The 16,445-nt window shown below is 45.1% G+C and overlaps 1 protein-coding gene across 1 annotated transcript in view; it reads right to left on the bottom strand.

The window, feature by feature from the left end:
- Window positions 1-2,638: 2,638 nt before the first annotated feature.
- The window catches only part of rhbdl1 (rhomboid, veinlet-like 1 (Drosophila)), a 183,795-nt gene continuing 169,988 nt past the window's right edge, over window positions 2,639-16,445 (bottom strand). Inside the window, exons 5-7 of the mRNA XM_041207140.1 lie at window positions 12,314-12,414; window positions 7,262-7,322; window positions 2,639-2,910 (exon numbers count right to left, since the gene is read on the bottom strand). Coding sequence (XP_041063074.1) covers window positions 2,639-2,910; window positions 7,262-7,322; window positions 12,314-12,414 — 434 coding nt within the window. The remainder of the gene's footprint in view (window positions 2,911-7,261; window positions 7,323-12,313; window positions 12,415-16,445) is intronic.

Raw genomic sequence — 16,445 nt, 5'->3', positions numbered from 1 at the left:
ACTTAATATGACAATGCATTGAAATTTCCTAGATGCTGCCTGGGCCTCCTGCTGTGCCAGGAACCTGGTAATGCACCAAAAGTGGCCTCACGTTGGCAGTTTAGGGTGCCAGCATATGATCTTTCAGAGTCAAGTAAAAGTGAACTGAAAGACTGTAAGCAGCACATCCACTGGCATGTGGAACCGTTCCCCCTGCACAATGATGCCCAAGATGGTTCTGGCCATAATTTAAACTATGCTATTTGGATCTTTGGTTAAATGCCTGCACCTCGTGCCTTCTCACCCTTTGTCTGTTTCAGCAGCACTCCCCTTTCCCAGTGGGTCTGTTGGCCAGCCACCCACTTTGGTCTCTCCTTTGGCCCTCCTGCTGCTGTGTGCCACTCGGTGTCCCTAATTAGCCGGCGAATGTGGAGCGGACCCGTTACTTGGCTGCCACCCACAAAAGTAGGTTGGCGGTGAGCCTCCAAGATGTGCTGGTGTCGGTTTACCAACGCCTATGTGAAAATTCAGCTCTGCATCTCCCGATGCTGCCAAGCCGAGCATCAAGGCTCTGCATTTAGTCAAATGTATGCAATGAGAGAACATGAGTTGGTATGAGATTGTTTGGTAAATGGGATTAGGTAGGTAGGTCAGGTGTTTCTCACCTGACCTAGGTGCATCGAGTAGGTGCAGACTCGATGGGCCGAAGGACCTCTTCTGCACTGTGTGATTCAGTGACATGAGCGCTCAGAATACACCTGGGGATGGTGGAATTTTGTTGCTGGGTGTTTGGCTTTCCAAGGTAGGACCACAGTTCATTTATCCTGTTATTTGGTTTCAGTCTTCAATGCTCGGATCAAGAATGGGGACTTAAAAAGAACAGCAGTGTTGAGGCAGCCAACAACCTCTTAACTGTGCCAGAAAACAAGATGGACCAAATTAAGTAATAAGTTTAATGTCATGTCTGGACCCCTTTCACTTTTTAGCAATATCTACATTTTACATTCTGGTATTCGTACATTCTTCAATAGGCAGTACCCTACGCTTGTTTGTACTAAATTTCACCTGGAACTGCTCTGCTCATTTGCAGATATTCCATCAAGCTATTTTTTTAATATCCCCGGGTACTTCCCCTCCTCCAAGTTTAGCATCATCTGTAAATTTGGCCAGTTTGCATATGAATTCTGAATCTAAACCAACATCACTCCTCTAACAAGTTACATTGTGAAAATCCTACTATTTTCATTCATGCGCTGGTCATTCAAAAGGAATTTAAAGGCTTTTTTGGGAAATCTAAGTGCATCACACAATGTGATTTCCCACTCTCCACGTAAAATTCCACTTTCTTAAAATAGTCAAGAAAGTTGGTGTAGGCAGAATCTTCCTCTTCTTGATGCCATGTTGGCTGTTGCTAAACTATTTCTGTTGAGGCAGTCTTTGAGTTTCTCCTCATAATTGGTTCTATTATTTTATTAGTTATTGATGCAAAACCGGCGAGTCTGCAGAATGCTGGTTTGGATTTGTCTCAATCTTGGGTACAAGTACTGTGCTCGCTTATTCAGAGCCTGGTGGAACCTCCCTTGTATTCAATTTTGTATGAAGTTCCAATAGAAATTTTTAAAACTGTTATTTCCATGGTTTTGGGATTATGATAATTAATGTTGTAGGTATCGAGTGAAAATATCTAACAATGATAGTCTTCATTCCTAGTGCCACTGATCCCAGGGTACCTCTTCATGCAACACCGAGCAATCTGGAGCTTGGCTTAAACATGTACAAACAGTCTTTTGAGATCAAGGTCAATATTTATTGAGACATTTTAACTTGAAAACATCTGTATGAAATTTAACACGTTAGACTTAACTGGTTTAACTAGACTTTATAGGTCAAAGGGAGGATGGTGGAGTTCATTGTTCACAATATAATTCTTGTCACTTAAATTTTTTTCAATATATCTTCACATCCCATCTGATGATATGTACACAAAATACGGTGAGGTGCTTGAAAAAATGGAGAGCTAGTAAAATGAATTTTGTGTGTGTTTACATTTGGGCTTTCTAACCTATTCCTGTGTAGACCATCATACCAGATAAGGATGGTCTAGAGAGACAAGCAGCAGGCAGCTTGCCAGTGCTGGGTGCTTTGTAACCTATAAGTCAGTTTAGCTGCTAACACTTGGCTGTATTCCTGTGCACACTTGGTTCCTAAGGGTTGGCTTGTTCCAACCTGCGCTTAAATACTTACGACTGATACAGGCGGGGTGCATGCCTACAGGAAATGAATGTACCCCTCCACATCAGGTTAAACAGAAGCATCACTTATACAGATGTTTGGATTGGAGATTGGGCTTGGAGATTCTTTAGCACAGTGTTAGATTTCCACAACACCCGGTTCACCAAAATAAAATTCATTCATTTATCTATACTCTCAAAATCCCATAATTTGTAAGTGATGTCTACCACTTCTGTGGTGTTTACTCATTGTCTAGTCGTTGAGATACAAATCCTGCCAATCACAATGATGATAAAAAGGTAGTCAAAAGGCCAGTTTTAACAGTTGTTCATTGAAGGTCCACCTCACGTTTCTTCATTCACTAAGAGGTTCCGCAGCCAAATAAACCCCTCTTTTGGGACAGGTTCCAAAGCCGAGGTCTGCCTACCTATGGCGGAGGTGGGATCTGCACACCCAGGAGATCGTACGCAAAAATGTTCCAGAAAATTGCGAATACAACAAAGATGGCATACGAGAAAACCATGACCCACCAGGCACACTGCTGGTGGAGATTCTCCTCGTAGCTGCGCAAGATGATGAGTCCCATACTGATACCCACCACTGCACCAGCCAGATGTGCCATGAAACTAGGCTGGGGGCCAGAAGAAGGAAGAGGAGGCGAAAAACGGAGCCATACAGCACGTCCAACCTCAGAGCTCACTGCCAAAAAGAAAGAGAACAACAGTTTAAATATTCAAAACATGGGGGAAAACATAGTTAGACAATCTCAACTTACAACGCTGTTCTTTTATACCGATATAAATTTTCCAACTGAAACGTGAATGACATTGTTCCAGTCCTTTCCACGTGAATCGGAAGAGATTTAGCACTTTGGAATTTTAACTAGAACGAACAGGACACAATTTGGGTTCACTGAGATGACGTCTGGTTAGTTGAGGCTCTGTACAGTGAGAATGAATGGGATGTTGGTTTTTCCTTGCCATCCTGTATCTGGATCCGGTATGTTCACATGAAGTTGACTGCTATTGTCAAGCCTACTGGAAGGGGGAGGAGTTGGGGAGATTTTGAGGCATTGCGCCCAGTGGAAACAGGGTGGTAGTATACTGAACATAGCAGGCTATGACTTACTGCCCCATTTGGTCAATGGTATGAACAACCTTCCTTCCCAAGATGTACTCCTGGAAGATTGGGGCACCTACCTGAGTCAGGCCATAGGCTCTTTTGTGACGATGGACATAGGACCTTGAGTGCTATTTTGGGACTTTACTGTGTGGAGCATGCACACACTGCACAGTTTCTGCTGGTGGTCGAGCCAAAGAGGAGTCCAGAAGGTCAGTTTTAATTTATTTTTGGGTCCAGGAGGAGCAGAAGTCCTCTCTGGACTCCACATAGTTACCCCATAACCAGACTAATCTTATACTGGGCCCAGAATAGGCTGGCTGCACCATAGGATGTGGGGTTGCTCATTTAACACCTGCAGTCCACCAGCTCTATGCTATCAGACAAATTTAATAAGAGTTTTCTGAGGATGTAACCAGTAGGGAAGATAAAGGAACCAGTAGATGCAACATAGTTGGGTTTCCAAAAGGCATTTGTTAAGGTGCCATACAAAAGGTTAATATACAAGAAACCTTCCTTCCATCATAAGGTCAGAAGTGGGGATGTTCGCTGATGATTGCACAATGTTCAGTACCATTTGCGACTCCTCAGATACTGAAGCAGCCCCTGTCCAAATGCAGCAAGACCTGGACAATATCCAGGCTTGGGCTGACAAGTGGCAAGTAACATTCACACAAGTGCCAAGCAATGACCATCTCCAACGAGAGAGAACCCACCCATCACCCCTTGATGTTCAACTGCATTACCATTGCTGAATCCCCCACTATCAACATCCTGGGGGGCTATCATTGGCCAGAAACTGAACTAGACCAGTCATATAAATGCTGTAGCTACAAAAGCAGGTCAGAGTCTAGGAATCCTGCGACGAGTAACTCACCTCCTGATTCCCCAAAGCCTGTCCACCATCTATAAGGCACAAGTCAGGAGTGTGATGGAATACTCCCTAACTGCCTGGATGAGTGCAGCTCCCATAACACTCAAGAAGCTTGACACTGTCTAAGACAAAGCAGTCCGCTTGATTGGCACCCCATCCAAAAACATTCACTCCCTCCACCACTGACGAGCAGTAGCAGCAGTGTGTACCATCTACAAGATGCACTGTAGGCATTCACCAAGGCTCCTTCCAAACCCACAACCGCTACCATCTAGAAGGACAAGGGCTGCAGGTTGATGAGAAAACCACCACCTGGAAGTTCCCCTCCAAGTCACTCACCATCCTGACTTGGAAGTATATCGCCGTTCTTTCACTGTCGCTGGGTCAAAATCCTGGAACGCCCTCTCTAATAGCACTGTAGGTGTACCTACACCACAGGGACTGCAGCGGTTCAAGAAGGCAGCTCACCACCACCTTCTCAAGGGCAACTAGGGATGAGCAATAAATGCTGGCCTAGCCAGCGAAACCCACATCCCGGGAATGAATTAAAAAGAAAGATAAGGGCTCATGGGGTTGGGAGTGATGTATTATGGATAGCGGATTAGTTAATGGCCAGGAAGCAGAGTGTAGGGATAAATGGGGAATTTTCAAGTTGGCAGGCTCTGACTAGTGGAGTGCCACAAGGATCAGAGTTGGGCTTTCAGTTATTTACAATCTATATTAATTACTTTTTTTTCTTTATTCTTTCATTGGATGTGGGCAGCACTGGCAAGGCCAGCATTTGTTGCCCATCCCTAATTGCCCTTGAGCTGAGTGGTTTGCTAGGCCATTTCAGAGGGCAGTTAAGTGCCAACACATGGAGTCACACGTAGGCCAGACCAGGTAAGGATGACAGACTTCCTTCCCTAAAAGGACATTAGTGAACCATGTGGGTTTTTACAGCAATCGATGACAATTGTCATGGTCACCATTACTGAGACTAATTTTTTAAAGTTGAATTCAAATTCAACCAGCCGCCATGGTGGGATTGGAATCCATCCCACTACAACATTAGCCTGAGTCTCTGAATTGTTTACTAGTCCCGCAACATTACTACTTGGGCACCGTCTCCCCACTTAGACGAAGAGGCAGAGTAATGGATCTAACTTTGCTGGTGCATAGCTAGTTGGGAATGTAAGCTGTGAGGAGGACACAAAGAGGCTGCAAAGAGATATGGACAGGTTAAACGATTGGGCAACAAGGTGGCAGATGGAGTATAATGTGTGGAGGTGTGACTGTGTTCATAAGAATAGAAAAGCAGAATTTTTTTTTTAAAAGGCGTGAAACTCGTAAGGGCAGGATTTTCTGCTCGTTGGGTGGATGGGCCTGGGTGCAGCCATAAAATGGCCCACAATCAGGCCCCGACTGCAATTTCACGCTGGCTGGCCAATTAACGGAAGCTCAGCGCAGCCAGGGTAGGGGCTGGAGGAGTGCGAGTGTGTTGGGGGTGGGGTGGGGGGACAGTGCGGACTGAAAGCTCCCTGAGGGATCAGAGCTGCCTCAGGGAGCTGAAGAACTGTGGACGCAAATATAAACATTTTTAAAAATGAGAGAAACATGTCCCCACGTGTGACTCAGTCACGTGAAGAAGCGCGTGTTTAAAACGATGTTTACATTTTTTTTTTAAAAATTACTTCTGGAAACCACATCCCGCCCGTGGATGAGTTTTCATAAAAAATATCCAGAGGCCAGCCCGCCAATCGAACGGTTGGATGGGCCGCGAAAAATGCGAATGAACTACCCGCTCGGGGCCTTATTAGGCTTCTTAATTGTCGGTGGGCGCGCTGCCGACTCTCGGACGCGCCCGTCGAGCAAGAGATCGCGCTCACAGGTGCGCGATGACGTTGTGACACTTGCCAACCTCATTGCAGGCGGCTTTACTCTCGATCGGTTCTGCCACGTTCCCACCCGCAGGACGTAGAATCCTGCCCCAAACGTTGATGTTCGGAAAGACTCGGATGCACTCGAGCCACAAAGACAAGAAGTTAGCAAGTGCAGCAAGCAATTACGAAGGCAAGTGGCATGTTGGCTTTTACTGGGAATTGGAGTAGAGGAATGAAACATGTTGTGACAATTGTATGGGGTTTTGAAGAGACCACACCTTGAATGCTGTATGAAATTTTGGTTTCCATACTTAAGGAAGTACTTGTCTTGGAGGCGGTACAGCGAAGGTTCACTTGAATGGACCCTGGAATGAGAGAGTTGCCCCCTGATGATGGACTGAGTAAATTGGGTCTATATTCTCCGGAGTTTAGGAAAACAAGAGACAATTTCATTGAAACATTCAAGATTCTGAAGGGGTTTGACCGGGTAGATGCTGAAACATTGTCTCCCTGGTTGGGGAATCTAGATCAAGGGAGCACAGTTTCAGGACAAGAGGACAATCATTTAGGACTGAGCTGAGCAGAAATGACTTCACTGATAGGCAATTTGAATGTTTGGAATTCTCCCCAGAAGGTTGTGAATGCGCCACCACTGAATATATTTAAGGCTTTAGATAGGCAGATTTTTGCTCTCTCAGGGAACCAAGGCAAAGTGGAATTGAAGCCCAAAATTAGCCATGATCGCATTGAACGACAGAACAGGTTCAATGGACTGTATGGTCTTCTCCTGCTACTATTACCCGTGTTCTTATGTGGGTCAGCCCACAAACGGATTGGGTCTCCCATTGTCACAATCAGGCAACCAGCGTATTCTGCCAGCTGTCTGTCCAAAAACTACGTTGGGCAGGTGGGGGGGGAGATCTATCCCAGGGACTTTTTATGTGCCAGAGCTAACTGACTTCCGTTTTGTTCTTGCCAATCAAAAATTAAACAATATCTAGATAATTGCTTAGCCTAAAGAACCAAAGAGCCCTATTTCTGATGATGTGTGAACCAGCGTAGAACAGGTGAGTGCTCTCAAATGTTTTGATGTCCATTTTCAGTATTGTGATTATAGCTTTTTGTGATATAAGAGATGGGGAGATAAATAATTACAGTAGGGTAGGTAGAAAGACTTTAAAAAGAAGGTACTTACTGCAGACAAGTGCCAAGATCATCCGGAGTAGTTTATAGGGACACCTCATTCCAGCCCAGTTCTGAAAGATAATCAATAACATGTAACTGTAACATACTCAGGGATTGTTATTCTCTAGTCATACTGTAAGTGTCAAGTCTTAACTCAGTGGTAACACACCCACCTTTAAAGATTCCTCAGTACAAGTTGACTGCCACATCTGACTATTAAGAAGAATGGCTACACTTCAAAATTAATGAATTGGTTTTGAAGGACTTTGGAAAGTGCCTTGAAGATGAAAGACCTGATGTGGAATAAGATCATCTTCACACACTGTAGCTTTTATGTATCATATAGAATTATTTGGGTGTTTCCATGATATAACAAGCACATGGATTTTAATGGGAAATTTTCAGTTTGTGTTGACATCTGAAAGCTTTGGTCGATTTTGTTACAGAGATAACAGTGAGGCTACCGGCGCTCAGTAACATAATGGAGTAAACTGGACAGCAACATCCGATGTCTACATATGTGCAGCTAAATGCAGAAACCTAGAAATTACTGCAAAAGTTACCCCGCTCCTCCACAGAGTGTGCTGTAATAGTCTTCACTGATAGCCTAAGCACTGAAATGACTGTAATGGTATAAAATTGAGGTACTTATCCACTAATTCCCTGCTAAAGATATTTGAGAAAGTTAAAGCTGGTGCATTGATGAGTAAGTGATTATTTTTGTCATGGTGTGATAAGTGATATTACTGTCAAACAACTTCTCTAGCCCTGAAATTTTAATTTTAATTTTAAAAGTGTGGGTTCTCATTCCTTCAGAAGTCATTTAGTATTGAAGGCTTTAAAAAAAAGATTTTTATTTTTTCTGTTCATCTCTTTTAACTCTCTCTCCTAATCCTATTTATCTTTTCCAATCTTTATTTCACTTCCCGTGCATGATTTAAATCTAATTCATACTGCCTGATTTATACTCCTTAGTTTCGAATCTTTGCATGTCAGTGAGGATTCCTCACTCCGATGGGTTGAAGAGCCACTTGAGGCTTGCCCTGCTTACATACGCCACAGATGCCCTTTAGAGGGCAGGGAGCTAGAACAGATACCCAATGATAGCACATCTATGCTCAAAAGCTGACAAGCACTTTGTGGGCAGATGTCAATGAAACGAACGGCGCGTGCCATTCCTTTATTACTGACTGCTAAATCTGGGCCTTCCCTATGGGCCAATCTTGTGGTCAGTGGCAAATGAATGGCACCAGTTGTTCACGGCATTTACACCTAAAGACTTTCTATGAGCTTTTGCATTGGAACTTGTGTCGTTTAGAAATCCAAAACATGCAGCACCCTCGACAAGAGATCGGAGAGCATGTGAGAGGGGTGCATGAGAGCAGGGCAAGCATTGGTGCATCTCCTTGGCCAGTCAGAGTGGACAATCCTTACTGAATCTTGAAGAATCTGAACCAGGGAGTGTAAATTAGAATATTTAATTCAATGTCAAATCACGTCCACAAAGCGGAACAAATAAAGGGAAAGAAAAACGGATTAAGAAAAAGACAAAAAAAAAGCAGAAAGAAAAAGTAAATAAAAAGAATTTCTGAACGCATGCGATTCCACGCTTGTAAAAGTAAATTTTCAGAGTTGTTTGGCAGGAATTATGAGTTATCATGCTGTTTAAAAAATCATTTACACTCGACTGGACAAGTCTTAAATTTTATGGGAAGTTTAGCGTGTACCTATCATGTAAGGTACAGCAACTTCGTGCTGTTCCATGTATTTCAATGCCAGGTCTCTCACAGTTATCACTGATATAGCAAAGTTTCTGGAGCAGCATGGTCCATCAGACAGCAACTTCCCGATTTTTGCATTTAACTGCACATGTGGTCACCGGAGATTGCTGTTGGATTTACACTTTAATATCTGAGAATGTTGGTAGCTTCGCCATTACTTCTATCACAAAATCTTGGTCTATGTGCTATGTTAGAATGAGTACTACCTAGCATTTATGGTAATAAGTGATAATAAGCAGTTGCTGCCAAGCTTCCAGTTCAATTTCAATTTCAATATGAATCTACTTCCCCTCCCCCACCACCTATCCTGCTCCAACTACATGTTTTTTAAGCACAGATAGCTGGATATCACAACTGGTCAGCACACAGTTCTGTTGCCTTTGTTTATGTCAGTAATAAAATGGAGGTCCCATTCCCAATCCACACTATGCCTGATCTGGAAGTCCTCTACGCTGACAGGAAGCGAAAAACTGGAACGTATCGGCATCCTCCGTACTGTGGATTTCACAACTTGATGTACATACATTTATAGAAAAAAAAGTTATTAACATGTACAATAGAATCTATGAAAAAAAGTGTACATTGCCTTTTATGAGAGCACAACATTTAAAACATGAAGTAGGATGTTTCTGACCCAGAACCCAGCCTGTAAAACATTATGACAGCAGTTCCTCATGGACTATGATAAATGTGAATTCCTTAAGGCAACTGATTTACATACGAGTGTATTGACAGTTTGATGCTAACTAGTTTTGCCATTTCAGTGACTGGTACGGCTAGTTCATTGGGTTTGGAGTGTGACAGTTCGTTCACTAGACAACAAGATTGAGGAATTTGATGAAAGTTACTGAAAATAAATAAATTTGTTATTAAAATTTTTAGATGGAAAACGGTAATCAGCCAAGGAAACTTAAAAAACTTTTGCCTGTTTAATATTAATCAATACATTTTCTAGTTCTATGTACACATATAAAATAAACATTAAAAATCAATACTAAAATAGTGGAGCGTAGTTTTTCAGGCAGACAGGTTAAGAATTTGTATGCTGTTGCTGCACAGCATAACACCCTGGTCAACATGTTGACGAACTGCAGAATCACCTTTTATAGACGGAGCTTTGGATGTCTCAAAACTGATTGTCAAAAGGTCACCTCCATCTAAGAAAATGTGAGGGTTGATTTTTCATATTTATCAACCAAGGCAACAATTATAGAAAACAGCAATGTTACACAAGGCAGTTGAATTTAATTATTTTGAATGCAACGTAACGGTAGAGCTATTTATGGAACTTTAACGGCTGTGCCATGTGCCCTAAATCCTGGTGCTGCTGTTGGCTGAGTTGTTGCCTAATTTCATCTCGCCAAATCAATCCAGGGCACCATTGACATTCAGAACAAAGCCTAGTTCCAGCTTCAGCCACCAGGTGGCAGCAACATGCTGGAGTGCTGCAACTGGATGAGCTTGCTAACTTCACGTCCAATAATCAGAAGAAGCTGCCACTGATCTGAAACTGTTATACATACAACCCAAAGGTGGAGCCAAACAATAGAGTTGCCCCTGCTACCAAGTTTTGTGTCGTTTCCCCCCACAGCAAATACTCCCTCTCACTTCTTCCTTTCTTTCTGGATAACGTCCTTATATTAATTGTGCAATTTCTTGAATAGTTTTATTTTCATATTTCACTGTAACCCAGTTTACTGGGAATTTCGCCCTGGTAAGGGTTCTTTGGTTTAACTGATTATTCATTAACTCCCCTTTAGCTCTTCTGAAGTTTGTAATTTGCATTTGCAGCGTCTAAAATCTTCTACTTTCAGATTTCAGACAATTGTTTAACAGTGTGAGAAGTCCATGGAGTTGGTTAATCCTGGCTGGCACATTAATCAATAAAAAGACACCACAGGAGGGAACATTTGAGCGTTTAGTGACCCAGAATTTCTATTCTTGCAATGGGCACTGTGCTGGGACTAATGCATGTATTGGTCAGGATCTATGTGCAAAGACAAATGTTAAATGGCAGGTGAATCATTTACATGGCTGCTGTACCTGCCTGAAATACTAATCACATGGATATCATGTTCCTCTACCAACAGCACGGATTTTCTCAATAAGATATCAAACTGCCATGGTGGATGTACATCTTACCCAGTTTACAGCAACTACAGAAATTAAACACAAAGCATGCACTGCTAAACAACAAGTCAATGTTACCTTTTACCGGGGAGGTGCTCTCTATGTACAGAAATCGGGATGAAGATTAAAAAAAAAAGACAAATCTTGCCGGGCAGGATGAATTATTAGATTTGTTCACATAACATGGGCAGTTTCCCTGTCTCACTGAGCTATTTCAGTAAGGTGCCAACTCACACACTGTTAAACTAAAAATAATATTAATATCATAGTAATGGGACCACTCAAACATCATTAACAAGTTTGCAACTGTAATATTAATCTGAAACTACTAAATTAAACATTTAAAACACAATCTTTCATAAAATTCATAAACCTAGGGAAGTAATCACCCACATTGTTCTCACCCTGCCATCTTCTTCTGCCTAACTCACACTTAGTAAAACAAGAAGTCTTCATGATGTTCTCAATTATGATACAATTTAAAATTCCAGTCGGCCGGATCAGGGTGGGAGTGGAATGGGGAGGCCCTCCAGCTCGATTTTTTTTAACTGCCTTCCTGCCCACTTTCCTGTGGATGGTGGGGAGAAGTGGGGGTGGATTTTAACTAACGGGAAAATGAAACCTCACCCCAATTCCTATAAGCAGAGCACAATCGGAAAACAAACTAACTCAGGTTCCTCTCACACCTCCCAGTGGCCAACGATGGTTTGTTACCAGCAGGAACAGGGAAATTCTTTGCTTGCCCCCCCCCCCCGCCGCCCTCCTGGCCAAGAAATGGTGACAGGGGTGAGGTGGAACCTAAAGAAATTGGGAGAAGAATGTCCTCCTGAGTTTTGTAACTGAACAGAATCTTTTCCTGACTCATCCCACTGGTCTAAGCTGCTCCTGGCCCACGACAATGACACTGTAAACTACTGAAATGCCACGACTCTGTCCTGCCTTCCTCTGACACCCTGGCAGAGATTGGGAACTCGCCGTGGGGGTGCAGACCTTCTACATGGGCGCAACAACACATGATTCAGGATTTGTACTTTGCCAGAGGGAAAAACCCACATGCTGCTGCACGGAGTACTCTTTGACCTTGAATGCAGCTGTGGTTTATTTGCTTTATTCTGTATAACTGCTTTCAAATACACAAATTAAACGATTACCATGACAACATTGGCCAAATGTGCAGAACAGAGTGCGTAGACACCACCAGAAGCTCCAACCAAGGGTGCTCTCATGTCAGTGACAGAAGCAGTCAAAGAGCCTGCAACACAAAATGCATAATGGTACGTAAATAATCAGATTCAAGGAATACCGCTGTGTAAACCCAATCAGCCAGGAAGCATTTCCAATATACCAGGGAGAGCAGAAAGCATTCATGCTTCACCTACAACTGAAGCTCCTGAAACAATTAAAGTCTGAGTCAGGATCCAGCTTCAGTATCCTCAGTACCTAGCGATTTAAGCCAGTGACGTTCCCAACTTTCAACAGTCTCTCCTGATTTCCAGGTCACTTCTTATACCAAGTTCATTCACGTATGGCGTTCTTACCTGGGTAACTGCCCCCACCTTTGCCCATATCTGGTCTTTCCCCCCGCCCCCCCCACCCCACACTTTATAACAAAGTGGATTTCCCCCCCTCCCATGACAACCACCACCCCCCCCCCCCACACCCTCCCTCGGCCTTTCCTCTCTTGCCTGTTCTGTCTTTCCCGATGCTACGCCTGGTGTTCTGGTGGCGAGTGTGAAACCCACATCTGGTTGCTCGATGGCTAATGTAGGGTTTGTGTCCGGTTCCCTGGTAGCTATTATTATCTTGGCTGTTTTGGGTGTTTGAAGTCCCACACCATTCTAATCTTGAGAGCACATCCAGTGGTTAACGTTAGCTTTAAAGCTAGCATATCCTCGCTGTGAACGTTCTGCAATTTCCTAGCAGTCATCAGTCTGCAACCACTTCCACGGGAGGCACCTTTCACTTTGTGAGCTAGTTCTCGACTTATCTAAAGATGTGAAAGGAGTGATTGTGAGTCTGCAGCATATTTTACATCTCTCTCAATTTTTATTTCTACTTAACTATTGCTCAATGTCAAGATTTACCCGGATGACCGACTACCTGAATTACCCACACAGCGCCCAGAATTTTCCATGCCCGCTGGTGTGTGGGCGTGACCGGTGGCGCGATGGGTTTCACGACTGTGCGCTCAGCCCGCCGAGAGCGAGCCGGGCTTCCCCACCATCAGCCGTCTGGAAGCTCATCGTAACGCGTCAGCGTGTCGTTATCAGGCCAAGCGGCCAGGCTCCTGCCCACCCCTTCCGGATCGCCTGCCCACGTCGGCGGGAAAGCACATCGACACGTTTCACAGCAGCGCAGAGGCGTCGTGTGCTCGGCGGCCTTCACTCTGGGGGGGCGTTGGAGGTGGGTGAACAGCAACGTCCTGCAGAGCTTGTCGGGGTCGCCCTGTTGCTTTGCAAGGCTTCAGGGGACAGGGGAGGTCAGGTTAAGAGCCGCCCTGCCTAGGGGTGACTTTTCAGGGGGGGGCGCAAGGGCAGCCCTGCTGTTGAATATAGCCCACAAACAAGCATTTGGGGTGGGGAGGGACAGGGTGGGTGAGGGAAGGGGCCACGCATTCGGGAAACCTGTAGAAAGTGAGAATTCCTCTGCAGCTGAGACAGTTCAGACGCAGCCACATTGATATGATTGAAGTCGGGCTCCTAGCTTACTTGCCCACTCAAGCAACCCAGAGGCATCAAAGTGCCACCAAGTTCTCCAGAGCTCGCGCTGCACCCCCCTCCCCTGGTACAGACAGCAAATTCATGAGCACTTTAGCAGAGCAGTTGGATGACTGCACACGTTGTACAATCTCCTCGCTAAAGCTGGCCTTGGAGCAGTCACTGATGGAGGTGCTAACAGCCCCTTGCAATGTCAGCATCCCAGTTTGGACTGGTCTCCCCCTTGGTTCAAACTAACAGGGCAGCCTTGCTCATCTGTGGCTATCCAAGCACTCTCTGGGAAGCGTCAAGGGGCCCTCACACAGGGCCAGGAAAGATGCTAAGTTCACCCGTGCTAACCACGTCTCTCTCTCTCTCTCTCTTTCATGCTGCAGGAGGACCACATCAGGAGCATAGAGCCTGGAGACCTAGCTGTATGCCCGATGATGTAGAGAGAATGAAGATGATGGATGAGAGAGTGACTGAGGCTCCTGGCTGTGCAAAAGCAGGAAGAAGGAGCAGCTGGAGCTCCCCCTCACACTGCCCAGGAGTGACAGCGAGCAGCGGCTGGTTGACACCCAGGGTCTATAGACTCCGTCTGTCATTCCTGCAGATGACCGAGAACCAGTGTCACCAATGACGGCGCATGTCTAGGGACCTGGTCACTCACATCTGCCACTTACTGCAGGACTTGGCACCAAGGGGACATGGAGGGCATCCACTGTCAGTGGCTGTGAAAGTGACCATGGAGCTCAATTTCTACACCAGTAGCTCCTTTCAGGTCTCCACAGGTGACCTTTGTGAGATATCACAAGCCTCCACCCACAAATGCATCCATGAGGTCACGGATGCCATCTTCTCGAGGGCACACATCTTTGCGCATTTCCCCCGGGACTGGGACAGCCAGGATGCAAGGGCCATTGGATTCTCCCGGATCTCGGGATTCCTACAGGTGCAGACAATGGGTGATTGACTGCACCCATGCATGTGGTGTTCAGGTCTCCGTTGCTGCACACAGTGGACTACATCAACCACAAGGGATTCCACACACTGAATGTGCAGTTGGTATGCGACCACCAGGAACGCATCCTGCAGGTGTGCGCACGGTTTCCAGTGAGTGTGCATGACTCCTACATCCTCAGTCAGCCCTCAGATCCCTGGAGTCTCCCAGGGTCCACAGAGGCTGCAGGGAAGGCTCTTCGGGGACAAGGGCTACCCACAGAGGCCGTGGTTGATGTGTGCCAGCTTGTCCTGCATGGATAGAGATGGAGCAAGTGTAAGTACGATGCCTGCCAGGCCAGATGATAAGGATGCCTGCCCTTTGTGGGTGTTGAGTGGTCCCATGGAGGGGATGAGGACAATGATGATGAGTGTGAGAGAGCGAATGGTGATGTCCCTTGAACCGGCAGTGAGTGAGTGAGGGCCCTGTGGATGTGTGATGGGCTTGTGAGCGTGTGAGTTGAGTGATGAGACCTGGTGAAACAGAAGAGATCATTCATCCTCTTGCGCCACTGGGTGGCTGTCCTCTTTTGCAGGCCGTTGGCACTGACCACCACTGCCCCCGCCTTCCAAGCCGGGTTAGTGTTGTTGCTGCCCATCCTGCAGCCAGAGCGGGGGGTAGAGGACATCCCAGTGGGCCCTCCACAGCATCCAAAAGTCGCTCGAGAGACATTGTCGCTGAATCTGGGGGCCTGCAATCTTCTTCAGTTTCAGGGCCATGTCTTCCATGCAGCAGTGGGGAGCTGGATGCACTGAGACATGTGCTTGCGGCTGGATTTAAACATGGTGCCTGGGGTGATGGCGGCCAGTCAAATGAGAGCCTGCCCGCCATGAAACCGGCTTGTTTTCTGGGAGTGCATAAATAATGAGGCGGGTTCAGGATGATATAGCGTGAAAACCTGCCATTGCGGCCGGCGGGTAATAATACATCGTTCTACCCGCCTGCTACCGCACTTATTGCAAATTTGGGAAAATTCGGCCCTGTGGTTGTTTATCCTGCTTTATCCAATATTTATGGATCTTTGTATCATTATCAATTCCAACAATTCTGTTCTTTTGAAAGAATAAGACACCTTTTGAGCAGTGGACCTCAAATGGGTGTGAATCAATACAACAACAACAAGGGACTTACATCATGACTGAACTCAACAGGCAGTTTTAGATGTATCGGAAAATTCATTGTGGATCTTTGGTTTTTCTTCTTTACATCCCACTAAGATGTGCCCCAGTTAATATCCAAAACTGTTCACATTACAAGCCTTCAGTGTTTAACCCTCTATTTACTCAATATGCTTATTGCAAGTACAGGGGAAAACCATTGTAAAACATCCACTCAGTAACAATGATGTTAATATCACTGCTGCATTTACAGGTTGATCACAGCCTGGTCTAGTGATTTGTAATTTCAGTTTCTGTTAGTCAGTTGTAATGGAGGTGCAGAACACTCCAGGACAGTTTCACGGTGTTTAAAAAAAACATTAAAATTGCTGTACTGCTCCAGCAAAGTATGTCCAACGGTTCCAATCAGTAGGTTTAAGGATACATTGTCTGCTGATTTCATTAAAACACATCACAAGTTTTGGGGAAA

Source organism: Carcharodon carcharias, chromosome 15 (genome assembly GCF_017639515.1).
Source record: "Carcharodon carcharias isolate sCarCar2 chromosome 15, sCarCar2.pri, whole genome shotgun sequence".
NCBI classification, from domain to species: domain Eukaryota; kingdom Metazoa; phylum Chordata; class Chondrichthyes; order Lamniformes; family Lamnidae; genus Carcharodon; species Carcharodon carcharias.
Note: the sequence above shows the minus strand (reverse complement) of the source record. Positions and strands in the feature narration are given on the sequence as shown.